The following is a 20,748-nucleotide window of genomic DNA, read 5'->3' as shown; positions in this document are numbered from 1 at the left end:
ATTTAAAGAGTTCAGAATTGCCATTGATAAATGCACTTACTGCAGTAGCACTAGTATATGATTATAATGTTAGCAAAATGCTATCCTGGGTGTTCTCACCAAAAAGGTGAAATTGCAATTGCTTACCAAGAAGGCGTCCCCATCTTGGGTGGAGGAGAAGGAGCACAGCCTATCGACTGCCTCTTTGGGGTCTTCAATTTCTTCTCTCCCCCCACGGGGGTAACTTCCTAAATATCCTTTATACCCCAGTTTTAGCTGTTCCCTCCCGGGGTGACATTTGACATGATTTGGGTGGAGAGTCAAGTACTATAGTCATATGTGTTTAGCTTGTACTCCTTTTAGCTCATTAGCATATTTAGGGGTGTCAACTTTAATATTCATTTCATGGATAATGAAGCAAAAGGTCTCACTCTGGGCACTGTGGACTTCAAGATTCTGTGTAGAAACCATCTATCTGTTTATTCCGCATTCTCTAGCTAAAACAGAGCCATCTTGCCACTGTAAGACTCCCTCCTTTGGCTGCTTCTCATGCCAACCTTGCGGATCTCCATCCACAATGTCTGTATAAGAGCTAAGCAGACACCGGTGTTTTTAACCTCTTATGTGCAATTGTCACAAGGGGAGACCTTATTGCTCTCTACAACTACCTGAAAGGAGGTTGTAGCAAGGTGAGTGTCGGTCTCTTCTTCCAAGTAACAAACGATAGGACAAGAGGAAATGGCCTCAAGTTGTGCCAGGGGAGGTTTAGATTGGATATTAGGAAAAATTTCTTCGCTGAAAGGGTTATCAATCATTGGATCGGGCTGCCCAGGGAAGTGGTTGAGTCACCATCCCTGGAGGTATTTAAAAGATGTGTAGATGTAGCGCTTAGGGACATGGCTTAGTGGTGGACTTGGTAGTGTTAGGTTAATGGTTGGACTCAATGATCTTAAGGGTCTTTTCCAACCTAAATGATTCTATGAATCCAGTCCTCATGAACTAAATGAACATGGGAGCTTGCTTGAATCTATAATCTTCCGCCACGATAACCTGTGCTGAGTGGTGTTCTCTGTGCTCTCACCTATCTCCAGTCAGTGGCTCTGGGAGCAGGCTGGTTGGGTAAGCTCCTTGAGTGAGAGCTCAGGTTCCATCAAGGAAATACCCGTGTTTGTCTGTAGGGGTCCATGGTCCATCCCAGAATGAATGTGGGATCAATCCAAAAGATGAGGGTTTCAGTCTTTCTGATGAGCTGGGCAGGGGGCGGGGGGGGGGGGCACTTCATCAAGCACAAGATGCCTACAAGGTGTGAGGGAATGGGGAGAATGGTGGAGGTTCCTCTGACGGAGAGAGAGAGAGACTACAGAGGTTGCAAGGGCCTGGGCACCTATTTCTGCCTGCAGGATTGGGTGTATATATATGGAAGTAGATGGGTTACTGTTGTGGTTTAGCCCCAGCCAGAAGCTAAGTAGTATGCAGCCACTCGCTCATTCCTCTCCACACCCTGGTGGGATGGGGAGGAGACTCAGAAGAAAAAGGTAAAACTCGTGGGTTGGGATAAGGACAGTTTTACTAGGACATCAAAGGAAGTGGAAAATAACAACATCAATACTTAGAATATACAATATGCACAAGAAGTTGGGAGGAGACACAGACAGGACAGGTGACCCAAACTGACCAAAGGGATATTCCATACCATTTGATGTCATGCTCAGTTTATAAGAGGCTTGGGGAAGAGGAAGCGGGGGGAGGGGGTAGCGGCATTCAGAGTTATGGCATTTGTCTTCCCAAGTAACCGTTACGTGTGATGGAGCCCTGCTTTCCTGGAGATGGCTGAACACCTGCCTGCCCATGGGAAGTGGTGAATGAATTCCTTGTTTTGTTTTGCTTGTGCGTGTAGGCTGAGAGGTGCGGCAGCTGGGAGTCTTGCACAGCATCGACTTCAAGTGGTGAGAAATTATGCTGTTTATCACTTGTTTTGTAATAATAATAATAATAATCTTCCTTTTTTTGTTTGTCCTATTAAACTGCCTTTATCTCAACCCACAAGTTTTCTCACTTTCACTCTTCCACTTCTCTTCCCCCATCCTGCCGAGGGGGGAGTGAGCAAGTGGCTGCATGATGCTTAGTTGCCGGCTGGGGTAAAATCACAACACTCTGTGTTACTGAGCATTCACATAGACTGGGACAGCTGCCTTCTCTTTGCCTTTACCAAATGTATTCAGGAGGGGCTTGTATAGCTCCGTTTGAAGGAAATTCTTCTTATGCAGTCAGCCCTTTCCGTACAGCCAGTTAATTGCAAAGGCCCTGATTATTTTTGCAGAAAATGGTCTTTAGCTGTTTGACTTTTAATGCTGAATAGGCTGGCATTCATAAGACTCAGCTATCCAGAGCATTCTTTTTTCTCTTATTTTTCCTTGCCATTAGTAGTAGTTTTGTATTTCCCTCTCTGCAAGGGCAGAATTGTCTCTACCTGCCACTCTGGAGTGCTCAGGCTATAGCCATAAGCTACAGCTGTTCTTTGGTAAGGTGACAAGAATGTCACTGCCCATCCAAAGATACTTAATTAAAGAATAGTTTGTAGCTTGTACATGGCACCTCTGATGTCACTCACAGAGTTTTCCAGACCTTTCATATGAACAACCTGAGCTGCTGTGGTTTTCCTCAAGATCAGACAGCAGAATGGGAACAGAGTTCAGCCTCTCTAATATCTGAATCACTATGGTGGTGTACAGTACAGAAGTGGCTTCCAAAAGCCTTGCTCTGCCAGAGTGCTGTCCACCATTAAAACTGTGAAACATAGGTAATATTCATATAACAAGTATGTTGTTACCTAAAATACTCTTAAAAAGGTGATATGAAACATGTTAAACCAGAAAACATCTATGGGCCAGAATTCAGGCAATCCTGCAAGAAATTGTCCTTTCCTCAAATGGAAAAGGAAAACAAATAGAGAATGTAAAGTTGTAAGGTTTGGGTTTAGGTGGTGTCGTGGTTTTACCCCAGCTGGCAGTTGAGCACCATGCAGCTTTTCCGCTCACTCCTCCCTGTTGGGATGGGGGAGAGAATCAGAAGAGTGAAAGTGAGAAAACTCATAGGCTGAGATAAAGACAGTTTAATAGGTAAAGCAAAAGCCGCATGCGCAAGCAAAGCAAAAGAAGGAATTCAATCACCACTTCCCATGGGCAGGCAGGTGTTCAGCCATCTCCAGGAAAGCAGGGCTCCATCATGCATAACAGTTACTTGGGGAGACATATGCCATCACTCCAAACACTGTCATTCCTCCCCCCCGCTTCCTCTTTCCCCAAGCCCCTTATAAACTGAGCATGATGTCATATGGTATGGAATATCCCTTTGGTCAGTTGGGGTCAGCTGTCCTGTCTGTGTCCCCTCCCAACTTCTTGTGCACCCCCAGCCATCCTGCTGGCAGGGCAGTGTGAGAGGCAGAAAAAGCCTTGACTCTGTGTAAGCACTGCTCAACAACAACAAAAACATCTTTATATTATCAACACTGTTTCCAGCACAAATCCAATACATAGCCCCATACTAGCTACCATGAAGAAAATTAACACTCTCTCATCTGAAACCAGGACATTATCCACACCTGGCTGGGGGAAAACCATGACAGGTGGGTTTTTGGTTTGCTTGGGGAGGGGATATCTCTCCACATAAATGTTTCTTCCTTGGTATCAAATAATAAAGTTAGAGGGAACATTTGGTGCTAAGTGAGGCTGGGTTGATGGGTGAATCCTGAAGACTTTGTTCAGTTGCCACTCAGTCTCTCTATTAACTATTGCAGGATTTGGCAAATAATTGTTGCACACATATAGTATTTGTCAGGATTTTGACTCTATTTAGATCCAGAGAATAAAACATGAAAATACTTGAATACTCTTTCTTAAAGTTAGAGCACTGTTTACAGTAGTTTGCTTCACAGCAGTTTTCTCTGCATTCATTGAGTGTGTGATGATTTCACAATATCACATGATGCAAGAGCTAATTGAATATTTCTTATTTTATACTTTTCTTGTCAACCATGAAAATGGCTCTCAGCTGCTTGATATGTAACATTCAAACAGGAGTAAAACAAAAACAGTAACAAGAGTTCAAAGGCATCATGAACCAAATACATTCTCCCTCCATTCCAGTTATAAACTATGTCAGCTGTAAGTTTGCAGCACGCACAGTAAGAAGCATCCCTGGCTCAGAGAAGTGATGGGGAGAGGTGATGGATCCTCCTGTACCCTGAGGGTGAGGAGAAGCCAGGCTCTCTGCCTCTCCCTGGGTCACAGAGGCCAAAATCACTCATGTGTGTCTCAGGGCAAGGAGCAGCTGCCTGGAGGCTGGGTCTGTTGCCTCAGCCTCTCTGTAGAAGCAACCAAATGCTTCTGTGCCAGTCTAATTGCCATTTAATGAAATATGTTGCCAGATGCTTTTTCTTTGCCCTTCTGTGGTGCCTTTGGCCTCTCCTGCTCTTGCTCGAAGGAGATTGGGATTTAGAGGACAGCTCCTCTGTCACATGCTCTCTTCTAGTGTGGCACCTTAGGTGACTGTCTACCTTCCCTAGGCTCCAGGCATTGAGTTACTGGTCTAATTCTTGCTCCCTCAGTCTGGTGAATCTGTACATGACAGCAGCGAGGTGTCTCCCATGTTTTTCAGTTGGGTGGTGCTGCAGGCTGAGAGCAGGGGAGGTGAGCATCGCCACCGCCTGTGCTATCTCAGAGCTTTTGTGCCCAGCTCACCACCCTCAGGCATGTGGCTGCATGATTAGCAGTTGCTGATCAACTCCTATTTTTCAAGGTTAAAGAAGAAAGGTAAAGAAGAAAAAAATGCTATACTGTTTTAAAGGTGATTGCTTGTATATTTAGAATAAGGACTTCATGTGTGCTGCCAAACAAATAGAATTAAATTGGTGAAATGGTATATGTGGTGTGCTGTTGTTTAATGAAGTGTATGGCTGTTATGTAAAGGTTTTAATGACTTTCTTCATTTGTATGCTTAGGAACACCATGCATCTGGCAAAATTTTGTGAATACTCAAAGCATTAAAGCTCATCTAAATAAAGGAGGGTTGACATGACATTCCAGTTATTTAATCCTGTATTGTCCTGCCATGTGACTGCAGGGATACTGAGACGCAGTGTTTCTTTTACCTGGTGCACAGATTATGCTTTTCCTGTCATCTTCCAGGATCAGTTGCTTTGTTAAACCCACCATGGGAAGGAAACAGAGGGGCGACAAACTTTTTACAGCAAGGCTTCGAGGCACAGTGACATTTCCAAGGCACAGTGAGTGACAAGCTCACAGGCTGAAGAATGAATCAAAAGCAAACCCTAAGTTCAGCTCTTGGATGGGTACCAGAATCAAGGAGAACTGTGCTCTTAAGGTCAGCTATTCAAAATGAACTGGAAGCATCTGGATTTATTCAGAGCAACTAATCAGCTATTTGTTTGACCTTTATCTATCAAGTTAGTTTTCAAAGCAGCAAGCTAAAGCCTGAAAATTTGTGTCAAATATTTTACATGTGTCAAATGTACTGCATAGACTGTGAGCAACTCTCCACTTCTGTGCATAAAGTTTACAGTTTTAACTGCAAAGCCTCTTTGACCTTTTAGATGAAGATCCTGACACACTAAATCAGTGAGAGATGGACATAACTTCCAGTTTTATCTCTGATTTTGAACAGAACTGAAATATGTAGATATGCCAGATTCATTTTTGAAGTAATTTCCAAACTAATCCTTGGACATTTGGTAAGCTGGTTTTTTTGCTAAGTTTGTCATAGTGTCCATTATGTGCAGGATTGCATATTCACATGGAATTATTTAATTTAAAGTCCTTATTGGGACGTCTTGTTAAATGGGGATGTGATTACCCAACTGTTACCGCTCAAACGGCAATAAAAACTTTCCAAACAGCAATGCAGTTTAGAAAGCCAACATTGGTTTATTCAGCACTGGGTGCATGGGGGAATCTCTCCTCCTAACATGCACACCTAGCCTACTGTGGTGGGTTGACCCTGGCTGAGGGCCAGGTGCCCACCAGAGCCGCTCTATCACTCCCCTCTTTCATTAGACAGGGGAGAAAAGGTACAATGAAAGAAAACTTACGGGTCGAGATAAGGACAGGGAGAGATCATTCTCTAATTATCATCACGAGCAAAACAGACCGAACTTAGAGAGGGAATTCATCTTATTTATTACTAAGCAAAACAGAGTAGAGGAATGAGAAATAAAGCCAAATCTTAAAAACGCCTCCCCCCACCCCTCCCATCTTCCCGGGCTCAACTTCACTCCCGGCTTCAACCTCCGCCCCCCTCAGAGGCACAGGGGGACGGGGAGTGGGGGTTACGGTCAGTTCATCACGCGGTGTTTCTGCTGCTTCTTCATCCTCAGGGGGAGGACTCATCGTTCCCCCGCTCCAGCGTGGGGTCCCTCTCACGGGAGACAGTCCTTCATGACCTTCTCCAACGTGAGTCTCCTCCACGGGGTGCAGACCTTCAGGAGCAAACTGCTCCAGCGTGGGTCCCCCACGGGGTCACAAGTCCTGTCAGCAAACCTGCTCTGGTGTGGGCTCCTCTCTCCACGGATCCACGGGTCCTGCCAGGAGCTTGCTCCAGCGCGGGCTTCCCACAGGGTCACAGCCTCCTTCAGGTGTCTCCACCTGCTCTGGCGTGGGGTCCTCCACGGGCTGCAGGTGGAATCTCTACACCTCCTCATCCTTCCTCCATGGGCTGCTGCAGGGGGACAGCCTGCTTCACCATGGTCTTCACCACGGGCTGCAGGGGGATATTGCTCCGGCGCCTGGAGCATCTCCTCCCCCTCCTTCTTCACTGACCTTGGTGTCTGCAGAGTTTCTCACATCTTCTCACTCCTCTCTCCGGCTGCAAAAGCGCTCTCTAACTGTTTTTGTCTTTCTTAAATATGTTATCACAGAGGCGCTGATTGGCTTGGCCTTGGCCAGCGGCGGGTCCGTCTTGGAGCCAGCTGGCATTGGCTCTATCAGACACAGGGGAAGCTTCTAGCAGCTTCTCACAGAAGCCACCCCTGTAGCCCCCCTGCTACCAAAACCTTGCCACGCAAAACCAACACAGTACCGTTGTTGTTATTTTCGTCTTCCTTTGCTGTCCCAGTAAACTGCCCTTATCCCAAACTATGTTATACCTTTGTCTTCCAATTCTCCTCCCTATGCCACTGGCGGATGGCGGGGGGGAAGCGAGTGGCCACGTGGTGCTCAGCTGCCGGCTGGGATTAAACCATGACAGTCCTTATTGGCGCCTAATGTGGGGCACAAATGGTTGAGATAACGACAGATTTGACCAGAGCGTGTTAAAACAAAGTTATTATATGCATTTATTATATTAGTTAAATAGTCACTGGTTACAATGGTGTTTTGTTTGTTCACATGACTATGGTGTATAAACCCTTACTTTCTGTATGTATTCCCTGCAGCGCTGTTTATCACCTCTGGGAGAGGGATGAGGACTCTCATTTTGTTGTACTGTGCAATATCGACTTACGATATGACAAAAATCAACAGTCATGAGCCTAAGCTGGTATTTGTATGGCATTGCTGTCATGTCCATATTGTGGCCAACATCTCTTTGAACTGATTAATAATTGCACCCAATCTATGGGGAAGACAGGGGGGGATACCTTCTCCCACTCTTTCACCTCCCCTCTTCCCTTCGGGCTGGTTACAGCAGCTTTTGAGAATTTTGAATACCCTTGGAATGTTCAGGCCAGTATGGTCCTATTGCTAGATCTCCTGAATGTGATTGAAGTCCTGTTCAGGGTTACAAAAAATTGTTTTAAGAATACCACCCAGGGATCTTCCCCGAGGCTGAATGGTCAGGGCTGGCATGGCATGTGGGAGAGTATGGGTGGGAATCTAGAGACCTTCTCACTCACAATGATTTGGAACTTCACTCCCGAACAACTGCAAGACCCTGATAAAATGGTAGAATATTTGAAAGGAAAATGGTATCAGTCGCTTCTATACACAAGAAGAAATACACAAGGAAATCAGTTCGCTTAGTGAAGGATGATGATGAACCAGGTCCATCACAAGAACAGGAAGAACCAGAACCAGAGGTAATCACTCGATCCCTGTCCCTGAGGGAGCTGCGAGATATGAGGAAAGATTTCATCCGCCTTCCAGGGGAGCACATTATTACCTGGCTGCTTCACTGCTGGGATAACGAGGCCAGTAGCCTGGAATTAGAGGGTAGGGAGGCCAAACAGCTGGGATCCTTGTCTAGAAGTTAATTTGATACACACTTGCCTTTGGTGTGTTTGTGGGGGAAAAAGAAAAACAAAACAAAAAAACCCAACTAGGCTTACTATTTCTCTCTAAACCCAGTCTAAATAATGATATGGTAGCTTTATGGTTATGGTTTAATTCCCTGGTATTTCTTACATATTAGGCAAATAAAAGTCATGGTGTTGTTATGAATGTCTTTGGGTTAAAAAATATTTATTTTGGGCAATCTCCTTCCTGTGGCTGTAGGATTATTAAGGACCAGCACAATATTGAACTATCTTAGATCAGAATTTCTGTCCTGTGAGTTAGTTACAATTGGCAAGTGAAATCTCTCCCGTTCTCATAAATGGAAAAAAGATAATTGTTAGATTGGGCCAGAACCCTCCCTCTTTATAAAATCTCACTTAGATGAGACTAAACTCATAGTTGGATGACACTCGGGGGAAGAGAAGCAAGTTGTCACCTTTAGCAGAGGAGTTTATCCTCCAGCTCGCCAATGTATTTCTCAAGCTAGAGGCAGGCTGACATGCTCTGTGTTTTCCATCGCTGCTGTAACCAGCGCAGCAGAGGTCGCAGCATTGATTTGCACTGTGCAAGAAGTCACGCGATATCTTTTGGCCTTTGGATATTGCCACCGTTGTCTTTGAATTGTCATGTTCAGATTCTTTTGGCAGAATACGTTGAAGATTATTGAAGATTTTGAGTAAGAATAGAATAAATCTGTCCTTGACTGGGCGGTGCCTTGCTCCAAGTAACTCTTTAAATGTTGTTGTATTGGTTTTTGTTTTTTTATAAATGAGAGTTATGACTCCACGTTAGGGTTTTGCCCTTTTATTTACATAAATAAAGCTTATATAGAATGTCTTTCTCTTCTGTAGAATAATCCAGTTGGCCATGTCTTTACAGCGTATTTATCAACCTACACAAAAAGGAGAGGGGGAAAAAGGGAGAGTTGACTGAAAACTAGCTGGTTTTATATACTTACAAATCCCTGTGTCTGTCTTAACAGGTGAAAAACCATTTGAATGTCCAAACTGCCATGAACGTTTTGCTAGGAATAGCACACTCAAGTGTCACCTGACGGCTTGTCAGTCTGGAGCTGGAGCTAAAAAGGGAAGAAAGAAGCTGTACGAATGTCAGGTGTGTAATGGAAGTAGCAGAGTCTGAGGCTAGATACCTTCTTCCTGCGCTGAGGGAGTGTGGGAGTACTGAGCAGGAAAGGCAACAAGACTGGGCTTATGTCTCCAAGAACTTTTTTTTGTAAAGTAAATTATAAAGATTGCATTCAACCACAACATGAGGGTAAATTCTTATATCTAAGTAGTTCAATTTAAAATATGGAATTACTGATATGGAGCTTCATAATACTTTGTTAATCAGAGAGATTCTTGTGGGTAAGTAAATGTTCATCTGCATCTTACTGATCTTTCTACTTCCTTTTCAAGGTTCTTGATGCACTGACCTAGGCCTTTCCTGCTTGTAAGCATGCTTCGCTAAAGTCCAAAATACAAAGTACTATTTTATTTCCTATTTTATTATTCTTCTGTTTGATACCAATCTATTGACTTTGCCTGCAAAGTCATTCCAACTTATGATAACAATCTGTAATGTCTTTTAAACAAATATAAATGCTGTAGATAGATAGCTAGGGTACTTGGTCACTATATGTAGCTGACATCTGAAAAGCTGTTCAGAAGAATGTTACTTAGTTTTTAAGACTTGATTCTGAAAAGTTAGAAAATATGAGAGCCAAGGCTGGTTGTAGCATTTTTATTTGTCATTTTGCTGCTCCACTGCTGTGACAGTCTCAAATAAGAACACACTTCCCCCTCTTCTCCCCCCCCCCTTAAGGCTCTCACCTTATTCAGTTCACAGAATGGCTGTGGTTTGAGGTTAAATTGGGTTGTGTAGTAAACAAAACTGCTGGATATTGGCTTTATTTGTTCGAAAAAAAGAGTGATCTTATTCACAGAAAGCAGTGAATACTGCAGGAGATTAATTAATTCTGTGTGTTGCTAATCAAATCATTTAATCAGAAGTTTCACCGATGATATTGCATCATTTAGTTTTTATGCTAGTCTGAAGTTAATTTTTGGGAGCATACCTTTGTCTTAAAGATAAGTTTGTTTTGAACATGAGAACTACTGTATAACACAAAGTTGTACCTAGTAGCTTCATTGAAGATACTTGTCCTGGTTTCGGCAGGGATAGAGTTAATTTTCTTTCTGGCAGCTGGTGTAGTGCTGTGTTTTGGATTTAGGATGAGAATAATGTTGATAACACACTAATGTTTTTAGCTGTTGCCAAGTAGTCAAGGACTCTTCAGCTTCTCATACTGCCCTGCCAACAAGAAGGTGGGAGGCACCCAAGAAGCTGGGAGGGGACTCAGCCAGGACAGCTGACTCAAACTGACCAAAGGGATATTCCATACCATACAATATCATGTCCCTTTTGTAGCTGGGGGGGCCTGGCGTGGTAGCTGGGGATCTTGCGCAGCAGCGTTTGGAGTGATGGTGTTTGTCTTCCCAAGTAACTGTTACGTGTGATAGAGCCCTGTTTTCCTGGAGATGGCTGAACACCTGCCTGCCAATGGGAAGTGGTGAATGAATTCCTTGTCTTGTTTTGCTTGCGCGTGTGGGCTGGGAGGCTGGGCAGCTGGAGGTCTTGTGTAGCATCGAGTTTGGGTGATAAGAAATTGTGCTGTTCATCACTTGTTTTGTATTTTTTTATTATTGTTGTTGTTATTTTCCTTTTTGTTTTTGTCCTATTAAACTTTTTATCTCAACCCATGATTTTTCTCACTTTCACTCTTCTCATTCTCTCCCCCATCCCACTGAGGAGGGAGTGAGCAAGCGGCTGCATGGGGCTAAACCATAATACTGTTTTGTCTTTGTGACCCTTTGGTTTAATTGCTTCACCTCATAGCTTTGTTACAAATATTGTAAATGTGGGTTAGTGTTATTTTAGCTTGCAGCAACTATAGCAATTCTTGGATAATTTTTTTCTTGATTTTTTTTTTCCTCTTTAGAACTAAATTTGAATAGTGTTCAATAAATAAAATCTTGGCTCACTGAACAAAGAGGAGAAAACAAAATTGCGCTTGCTTGATGAGCACTTTTGATGCTCTTCATTGTATGCCTTGAGTACTGAATTAGGCTCCACATGGCAAGAACAGTAATTATGTGCTTGGGCATTGCTGATGATAGTCATTACCTTTACGTATGACTAAGTAATTTTGAGTGTTTATCTATAAGGTTAGTATTTTAAGAAGTGTGTGGGCAACTTCTTTCTAAAGCATGAGCCTGGGGGGGATAAAAAGCATATCATTAGCATCACAAACATGATTTTAAGACTTCAACAGCAAAATGGGGATATTCAGCTCTACTACACAGACCTGTTTCTTGAGTTAATCCCTGTCAGATACCCCATCATCCTTCTGTGCTGTTGCTGAACATTGAGGAGATGGAACATTGTTTCAAAAATATTTGCCAACAGTGAGGGGGTGCCAACAGTGAAATGCGTGTTCTTTGCTTCTTCAGTCAAGAACATTTGCATGGACAAAGACCCCTGAGCCTGTTTCTTTACTCCAAGCCTGACTATACCCCACTCCTCTCTCTTCTACCCTGGCACCTCATTCATTTCTGCAGTGTCTTTGTGTGTTGTTTTCAGGCTACTTACCTCAGTGCCAGCTGAAGGGAAGGTGGTGTGCTCAAGTGCTTTGTGAAAATACTATGTCTGCAGTCAAAGCAGTACTTTTAGCTGGAAGAGACTTAAAGGGATGGAGTTTTAAGAGATTTTTATCTGCTAAAATCACTCAAGTATTTTTTTGAAATGGCAAAATGGGAAAGTTTAGTCTAGCCAGGTAAATCTTACAATGCCATGAACAAATGAAAGCTGATAAGGAAAAGTTGGCCAGTAGTACTGCATCTAGAACTTCAGAAAAAGGACAGTTGGTATTACACTTTCATCATACAATATTATTACATAAATAGCTTTCCACCCAAAATTCTAGCACCAGACATTTATTGGGGTGTGAATCTGTATGTGAATTTCACATAAGGTTAAAATAAGAAAAATTTCAAATGCTGTACTGACTCATTAATTTTGTAGGTATCCTGTGTATGCACAACTCAAAATGGCACACTGTTTCTTAAAAATAAAAAAAATACCAGGTCTTCTGTTCATCTGAAGCTAACTTCTCAACTTTTACCTCTAATGTACATGGTTTTTTTTAATCCAAGTAGCAAGAAGCTACACTATGTGAAGCTATGATCTGAAATAGGCACTATACTTTTTCATATTTCTGTTGGCACTGTTTAACATACTGTATCTTTTGTTTCAGGTTTGTAACAGTGTGTTTAACAGCTGGGATCAATTTAAAGATCACTTAGTAATACACACCGGTGACAAACCCAACCACTGTACCTTATGTGATTTATGGTTTATGCAAGGCAGTGAGCTGAGAAGGCATCTCAAAGACGTGCACAATATTTCAGAACGAATAGTGACTGAAGAGGTTCTTCCAGTGGAAGCTGTGGAAGCTGAACCAGTAACATCAATGACTATAATAGAACAAGTGGAGCAAGTCCACGTCCTACCAGTAATTCAGGTACAAGTGGATCCTGCACAGGTAACTGTGGAACAGATGCACCAGGATCTCATACAGTACAGTCAAGTGAAAGGCACACAGATGGAGGAACTGCAAGAACAGGTGCAAATTAGTTACTTGGAAGTTGAACACATTCAGACTGAACACGGTGCTGAAGTTCATGTGGAGCAGTTACATGTTGAACATGTAAATCAAATACAGATGGAAGAAGTACAGGCAGAACTTATAGATGGAACAGACCTGGAACAAGTAGAATATGAAAGTGTTGATCAAGGAGAAGCAGAAGAAAAGGAAACTAGTCAAGTAGATGATGTAGATAAGGAAGATCATGAACAAGCTGAAGACTTAAAAACTCAACAATTAGTGGACACACAGAATGAAAAGGTGGATGACGAGGACAAATAAACACACTGCACAGGTTTAGGAATGAAATACCCAATTATTTTTGTTAGCTTTTACATTAGTTTTTGAACCATCAGTGGTCATCTTTCCAATATGCTGTCCTTGGGAAGCTGGACAAGTGGACCAAAGTTAGCTTTCTTCATGTAAAACTAAACTTCTCTCATATGTGAAAAATAATTTTCCCATTCATGTAATACCATGGAAGAGAAATTACCACAGAGGTGGACAGCTTTGTGAGGATTTTAATAATGAATAGCTTGTATCACTGTTACACCATCCCTGGGTATATGTAAGAGTAACTTTACCTCTTTTCCTCTTGCCATAGAAGCAAACTCTTGTTATAGATTTGCAGGGTGTCTGTGGCAGAAGAATCAGTAAAATCTGGTGGGTTCTAATGTAAGTGGCTGATCAGGTGCCTGTGAATTTTCTGGGCAGACTGTTTTCTGTTTCCTAACAGCGGTCCCTAACTTTCAGGCTGGGGAAAAAACATTGTTGCTGGAGGTCTTGGAGCACAAAAATCCTGTGCCTTTTCAACACTGACTGGTTAAATTTCCACAAAGCTCTTAGAGTGTTCAAGAACCTAGTTCAGTAAAAGGCAATGTAGGTAATGTTATAGCGCTTTATATTTTTGCTTAAAATTGTCAGCTACTGGTTGTTTTTTTTTTCATTAAATTTAGAGGAAACAGATTCCACATGGAGGCAGCAGGACACTCTAAAAGGGACGCTTTAAATTAGGAAAAGCTCAGTAGAATCTGTGGTAAATGTGAGCTGGAAGAAAGCTACCAACAGACTCTTCTTTTATAATTCATCATTTTTGAAAATGAATATTTTTAAACATAAATATAGAGAAGACTTGTCTATATGGTATCAGGTTCCTGGTTTTTTTTAAATGAAATTCTGACATTTGACACAAAGATGTTGTACTAAAATTAAAAGCCATAGGTATGAGTGCTAAAATGTGGATTGAAAAGTAGGAGTGTAAATATTTTAATCAATGTTAGACAATAAAACAATACCAGCCATGAAATGTTGCATTATTTGCTTCATCCAATAAATTAGGAACAACTGAGTGACTGGCAATTACAGTGCCAGATCCCAGTGGCAAGAATCAATCTCATTTTAATAAGATTAATAGCTCATGACTGTAAAGTTAAGTTTGTTTAGAAAATACTTGTCTAGCTCTATGTTTAAGGATGCTAAGGACTTCTAATTCTCAATTATCACCTTGAGATTAGAGATGCCTCCATACTTCTGAAAAACTTTCTTTTCAAAGCTTTAACTAAAGGGAGGAATTTTTGCAAGGACATTCCCTAATACTCTTGGTAATCCTGTAGATCTTGGTTAAAATCAGGCTTTTCTATTCAGTCTTCTCCAAATATAGAATTATTTCCTGAGATTTGTGCTTTTACTTAGTCTCATTCAAAATGACTCTTGTGTTTCATCATAGCGTAGCCTTTGAGAAACTGTTGCAAAACAAACATGGATCTCAAAATTTCAAACAATTTGATTAACGTAACTTGCATTCTTTTTTATGATGTTTTGTGTTTTCTGAGGTGCAAGTAATATGTGATAAGATTCTGTGCAGAGGGAAGAACGTGGCCCAATGTTAATCATAAAAGTAAAAGTTGGCAATTGTATTTATACCTGGCTTCTGATAAGAAGCCCGTCGTTTGATAACACGCAGGGGACAGGCCTGCTTGCTTAGCTACATAACTCTAATTTTTTAGGTATTTGTGCATATAGACACAAGGCCTGTATCTGTGGAATTAAAGGAACAATATGGCTGTGTGTCTAACCACTGAAACTAACTTTTAGGTAATTTAAGGTCCAATGTAAATTGAGAAGGTATTTGGTATTGGTAACAGGGCCGTGGTTTGGTAAGCACAGTTGGGCTATTTTATTTTCTGTTCTGTTTGATCTCCCCTTTTCAACAACAGCTTGCAAATTTGATAGGAGAGAAATGATGCTCTGTTGTTGCGCCCAGTGCTGCCTCCATCCAGGCTCCTGCTGAGCCTGAGTGGGAGTGCAGTGGGGGCATGAGCAAGCCCCTTCTCACCCTGAGAGACAGGGTGAAAGGCTCTCCTCAAGTAATAACTCCACTGGAAAGCATTTCCCTTTGCAACCCCCTCTTTCCTAGAATTTCCTTTCCAAATGTCTAAAGCCCAAATTGCTTCCACCAGTGGAGTCCCCCATGCCTCCTTACTGCAACAGCTGATATTGAGGGAGGGACAATTGACTTGGAGAGTCAGAAGTTCTGTTTGCTCTCTGTAACAGCCACCTTGCCATCCTCTTTCTGTCCCAAATGTCTGCATAGACACACAGACCTCTCCAAACTTTATATTACCTATGCACCATTGGAGGAGTTTTTCCCTCTAAATAAAGTATATACTGCTTGTCCCCAGAGTGCCCTGTGTTATGCAGGTACTGGTCTGTAGCTTGCAATGGGGTGGCATGCAGCTGCGCTTGTTGCCTGGGGCCTGTGGTGGGCCATGTCATGTGGGGTGAATGCTTGAATTTATGCCAAATTAAACTAATTGGCTAAAGCAGTGGGGTCTAGGCAGTGAGAAATGGAAAAGTGGGAATGAACAAAAACCTGTGAGGTGTGACTGGATACAAAATAAAAAGTGAGCATTAAATTGAGACTGAGGTTAGGGGTAGACTTGTAGATTTATATATAATATTCATGAGAGGCCACAAGCTATTTCTGAAAGAAGGGCAGGAAGGGGAAAGGGAGCTGATCAATAGTTTGAGAGCTGCTGAATTATTCAGACAATATTCAGAAAGGATTAGCTGCTTTTTTCAAAACCAATTGCCAAAGCAAGTTTCATCTGCAGGCTTATGAGGATGAAATCGGATGTCAGTCCTGTGTGAAATGGTCACTAGAGGAGGATCGTGCAGCCTCTGCTTTGTTTCACGCCTGCAGTGGAACTTTTAATTAGCTAATGGTGCAGAATATGGTACTCTTACACAAATTCTGTAACTCATTATTTCGAATGAGAAAACATTTAAATAGATGTTTAATTTGGTTGCCTATTTTTAAGGACTGAAGTATCTCTTTTATAGGGACTATCGTGAAAATGTAACATCCAGTTAGATTATTTTTTTGTTATTTCTAACAACTTTATTCTTAAACTGTAATGTTTGCTGCTATAAAATAATTTTAAAATTAAAGCAACCTGTTTATAATGAAAATGCAAATAATTTGTAGCTTGTCAAACACTTGGCAGCTCAGTCAGGTACAATAGAAGCTGGAGCCCTTTCCTGACTCACCAGCTCAGACCTAATCCAGCTTCAGCCACGACTGGACCCAACTTTGGGAGCGTGCCTGTGTTTGCATCGTTGCCAAGGCTTTGCATGCATTGTGCGAAATGCTTACGCAGCTCCCTGATACTTTCTGCCTGATGGGTTTTTTTTTTCCCTAGCTGAAACCTTGACATCTATAAATGTCTCTACTGGGGCTTGTCTTCCCGATCCCTTTAAATGAGGGCTGGTGGCCTTTTGAAGAAATAATTTGTAACATTATGTGGTGGGTTGACCCTGGCTGGAGGCCAGGTGCCCACCAAAGCTGCTCTATCACTTCCCCTCCTCAGTTGGACAGGGGAGAGAAAATATAATGAGAGGCTCGTGGGTCAAGATAAGGATAGGGAGAGATCACTCACCAATTACCGTCATGGGCAAAACAGGCTCAACTCGGGGAAAATTAATTTATTACCAATCAAATCAGAGTTGAGTAATGAGAAATACAACCAAATCTTAAAAATACCTTCCCCCCACCCTCCCCTTCTTCCTGGGCTTAACTTCACTCCTGATTTCTCTACCTCCTCCTCCCGAACATGGTCGTCTCCATGGGCTGCAGGGGAATCTCTGCTTTGGTGCCTGGAGCACCTCCTCCCCCTTCCTCTGCACTGACCTTGGTGTCTGCAAGAGTTGTCCCTATCACATATTCTCACTCCTCTCTCTGGCTGCAATTGCCCCTGGTGGTTTTTTCCCTCCTCTTAAATACGTTATCCCAGAGGCGCTACCACCATCACTGATTGGCTTGGCCTTGGCCAGTGGCAGGTCCATCTTAGAGCCGGCTAGCATTGGCTCTATTGGACATAGGGAAAACTTCTAGCAGCTTCTCACAGAAGCCACCCCTGTAGCTCCCCTGCTACCAAAACCTTGCCATGCAAACCAAATACAAGCTTAGGCTCCTTGTGTATTCCCGTGGCATTGGCGGGGCTGTAGGAAGACTCTCACTGATGTATAACCAGCCTTGCCTCCAGCCTGTGCTTATGCCACTGGAGGAGTTTTAATAATTTCAATAATATTTTGTCGCTACTGTTTTAATTTGTATGTTAATTTGCCTAGAGAATGTATACTGGCTAAACCGAATTATTTTTCTCAGTAAAGTTATGGTATAAGATCCCACATTTTTCTAATGCTGACTTTTCTTTAAAATATTCTAAACAAAATAAAGTGTTTCCAATTGCTCCCTCCAACTGGAGGTGTAACTGTGTGTATGATATCCTTTGCTGGGGCTGTAATCTGATTCATGAAAACGATGTTATAACCTGGTGCCTTGCTCTGAAAAAGGAACTGAGAAACCTACCTGCTCTAAGGGGCCGCGCTGCAGGAGTGGTGCTTCACGGGCAGACTTGCCTTGGGGGCTCACAGATGAATTACACAGAGGTGAGGTGAAGGGAGAAAAGGGTTTTTTGCTGTTAAAATTGAGTAAACAAGAGACAGTGCCAATGTGGGTGGTTTTTAATTGTTATTTAAATGCAGATTGAGACGTGTATTTTATCTGACACCCTCTTCTTGTGCTAGGGCTAATTGGAGCTTAAAGCCAAAATATTTTCAGTCTAAGAAATCCCACTGTGTTTAACATAAGAAGCATGTGACTAATTCCCTTCAGTGTTTTCTGGATTGGGGTATTATTCCTTATATAGTATAATCTGTTCATATAGCTTTAGAGTGGCTGGCACAGTTATTGATAAACAGAACAGCATGTGTCACAAGAAATTTGTAGTTTCAGGGCTTTCTCCTTTAAGGATGTAGACTGATGTTTCAGTTGATTCACACCAAATAGATTTGTTGAAGTCATGGGTGCATATATGTTAGAGCGTGTTTAGATTGTCCCCCTCCACAGTTGAGGAAAATACAGTAAAACTAAAAACCGGTACTCATTTTCAGGGAGAGAAGGGTGTTTGTGCATGTGTGCGTTTAAAAAACAAAACAAAACAAAAACAAAAACAACCACAAAAAACCCCCAGAATTAAAAAGTATCATTCTATCAAAAAGGGTCCTAAACTATATATGGCACCATGTCTTTATTTCCTATTACATCTATGCTTCTAACATTGCAAGAGAAAAATAATTTTTTTCTATTTTTTTTTTCTTCTTGCCACTCAAACTATTTTTTTCTTGCACTAGGTAATTTCTTTTTAAATATTTTCTCAGATCTAAAACAGTTCCAGGAGATGAGCAGTCCCGTTGCTGTAAATGACAGGGAATGATTTGGTTGTGTTTATTTTTCCTGACCGCTTAAATATTATCATCCATTTTCTAGTGCCTTTAATTCAACTGATACTTCTTTTCTAAATAGTATCTTATCCCACAAATAGATGTGAGGACTTAAGGTTTTTAGTTAGTGCTAGACAGTTGGACTGTTTGGGAATCAGGAGCTAAAGACACCTGAATCTTGGTTGCCCAGAGAGGTTGTGGATGCCCCATCCCTGGAAGTGTTTAAGACCAGGTTGGATGAGGCTTTGGGCAACGTAGTCTAGTGGAGGGTGTCCCTGCTCGTGGCAGGGGGGGATGGAACTAGATGATCTTTAAGGTCCCTTCCAACCCAAACCATTCTATGATTCTATGAATATGCTGGGTTTACTATTCTTACGGTTGCTTGTTTGGGATCTTTTGAGATTGTTGTTTTAAAAACTACAGCTGCTAGGTTATTTTTTAAAGTTTTGTCCAGTTGTGGGCTCCTTAGCTTTGTCCTATGAAAATACTCAAAATTATTTTGTAAACTAACACAGGGCCTGCACTATTGCAAATATAAATAATTTATTATAATACATTCTGATCTAGTAACTATGTTTTGAAGGCAATTAAGTTGCACTGGAAAAGAATTGGTTGCTCATATTGTAGCGAAATTACAATAAACTCATCAATTAGCCCTTTGCTAAAAAGAGTTTTTCTTTGGGTCCTGTAGGTTGAACTTCATGGGAGAATTTTCTGAACTTCATCACTGGGGAAATGAGACACTCTTGGAAGTGGATGCATTGCAAGTTCCCACTCCACGAGATACAGAGCGCTGACCCAAGCAGATGTGACATCGTGGCAGCTGTAGTGCTTCGCCTAGGGGAAGCACAAATGACAGAGGTGGCTATAAGATATATGTTCAAAATGGGGTCTTTGTGTGGGGATTTGGGTTTTTTGCTTTTCTTTTTGGGGGCGAAGTTACACTGGGGTGGGGAACTATCCTGGTTTTGGCTGAGATGATAGAGTTAATTTTCTTTCACAAGGCTAGTATAGTGCTGTGTTTTGGATTTAGGATGAGAATAATATTGATAACACACTGGTGGTTTTAGTTGTTGCTAGGTAGTTGCTGTGTCTATGCTAAGTAAGTCAAGGACTTCTCAGCTTCTCACACCCTGCCAGGTGCACAAGAAGTTGGGAGAGCACAGCCAGGACAGCTGACCCAGACTGGCCATAGGGATATTCCCTACCATATAATGTCATGCTCCATATATAACTGGGGAAGCTAGCCTGGAGGCAGAATTGCTGCTTGGAAACAGACTGGGCATCAGGGGTTTTCTTCCGCATGTGGTGAGCAATTGCATTTGTGCATCACTTGTTGTCCTGGTTCTGGTTAGGATAGAGTTAATTTTCACAAGGAGCCAGGACAGGTGAGCCAAGCTGGCCAGGGGGCTATTCCATAGATGTGATGTCATGCTCACCATAAAAGGGGGGTAGTTGGGCAGGAGCGGCTCAGGAAGGCTCCAGGATGGTATGAGTGTGGGCTGAGCTCTGAGTGTGGGCTGAGCTTCAGGTTGGTAGGATCAGTAAATTGCTTTCTGTTATCACCCATTATGAACATTCCCTTATCAGTACTGTTGTGGTTTCCCTTTCCCTTGCTGTCCCAGTAAACTGTCCTTATCCTAACTCACGCGGCTTTGCCTTTGTCTTTCCCATTCTCATCCCCATCCTGCCGGGGGGGGGGAAGCCACCGCGTGGTGCTCAGCTGCCATCTGGGGCTCAACCACAACAGTCCTTTTTGGCACCCAACGTGGGGCAAGAAGGATTGTGATAACAACAGATCTCACCCAAGTGTGTTAAAACAAAGTTGTTGTAAGCATTTCTAATGTTATTGAAACAGTCGCTGGTCACAATGATGTTCTGTTTGGTCACATGGCTCTGGTACGTAAACCCGTGTTTACTCTATGTAATCCCTGCAGCACTGTTTAACACCTCTGGGAGAGGGGTTCATGTTCTCATACTGTTGTATTGTGTGAT

The 20,748-nt window shown here is 42.3% G+C and overlaps 2 protein-coding genes across 5 annotated transcripts in view; both read left to right on the top strand.

The window, feature by feature from the left end:
• Positions 1-5,861, top strand: part of LOC142598230 (hydroxymethylglutaryl-CoA synthase, cytoplasmic-like) — a 33,183-nt gene extending 27,322 nt beyond the window's left edge. For 2 of the 4 annotated variants that reach the window (XM_075738998.1, XM_075738997.1), the window contains one exon: positions 5,140-5,857. In XM_075738998.1, coding sequence (XP_075595113.1) covers positions 5,140-5,271 — 132 coding nt within the window. In that variant the 3' untranslated portion in view covers positions 5,272-5,857. Of the gene's footprint in view, positions 1-5,139 lie in introns of all 4 variants that reach the window. The other 2 variants (XM_075738993.1, XM_075738996.1) reach the window with 2 other exon arrangements.
• A 3,336-nt stretch (positions 5,862-9,197) lies between these two features.
• On the top strand, positions 9,198-15,841 carry LOC142599312 (zinc finger protein 131-like; the record flags this gene model as incomplete). Its single annotated transcript, XM_075739183.1, has 2 exons — positions 9,198-9,377; positions 12,580-15,841. Coding segments are annotated over 2 exons (852 nt in total), but the record flags the coding sequence as incomplete, so codon positions are not given.
• Positions 15,842-20,748: the final 4,907 nt, after the last annotated feature.

The sequence above is a fragment of the Balearica regulorum genome, chromosome W (genome assembly GCF_011004875.1).
Source record: "Balearica regulorum gibbericeps isolate bBalReg1 chromosome W, bBalReg1.pri, whole genome shotgun sequence".
In the NCBI taxonomy this organism is placed as follows: domain Eukaryota; kingdom Metazoa; phylum Chordata; class Aves; order Gruiformes; family Gruidae; genus Balearica; species Balearica regulorum.
This window is presented reverse-complemented; position numbering and strand designations above follow the sequence as displayed.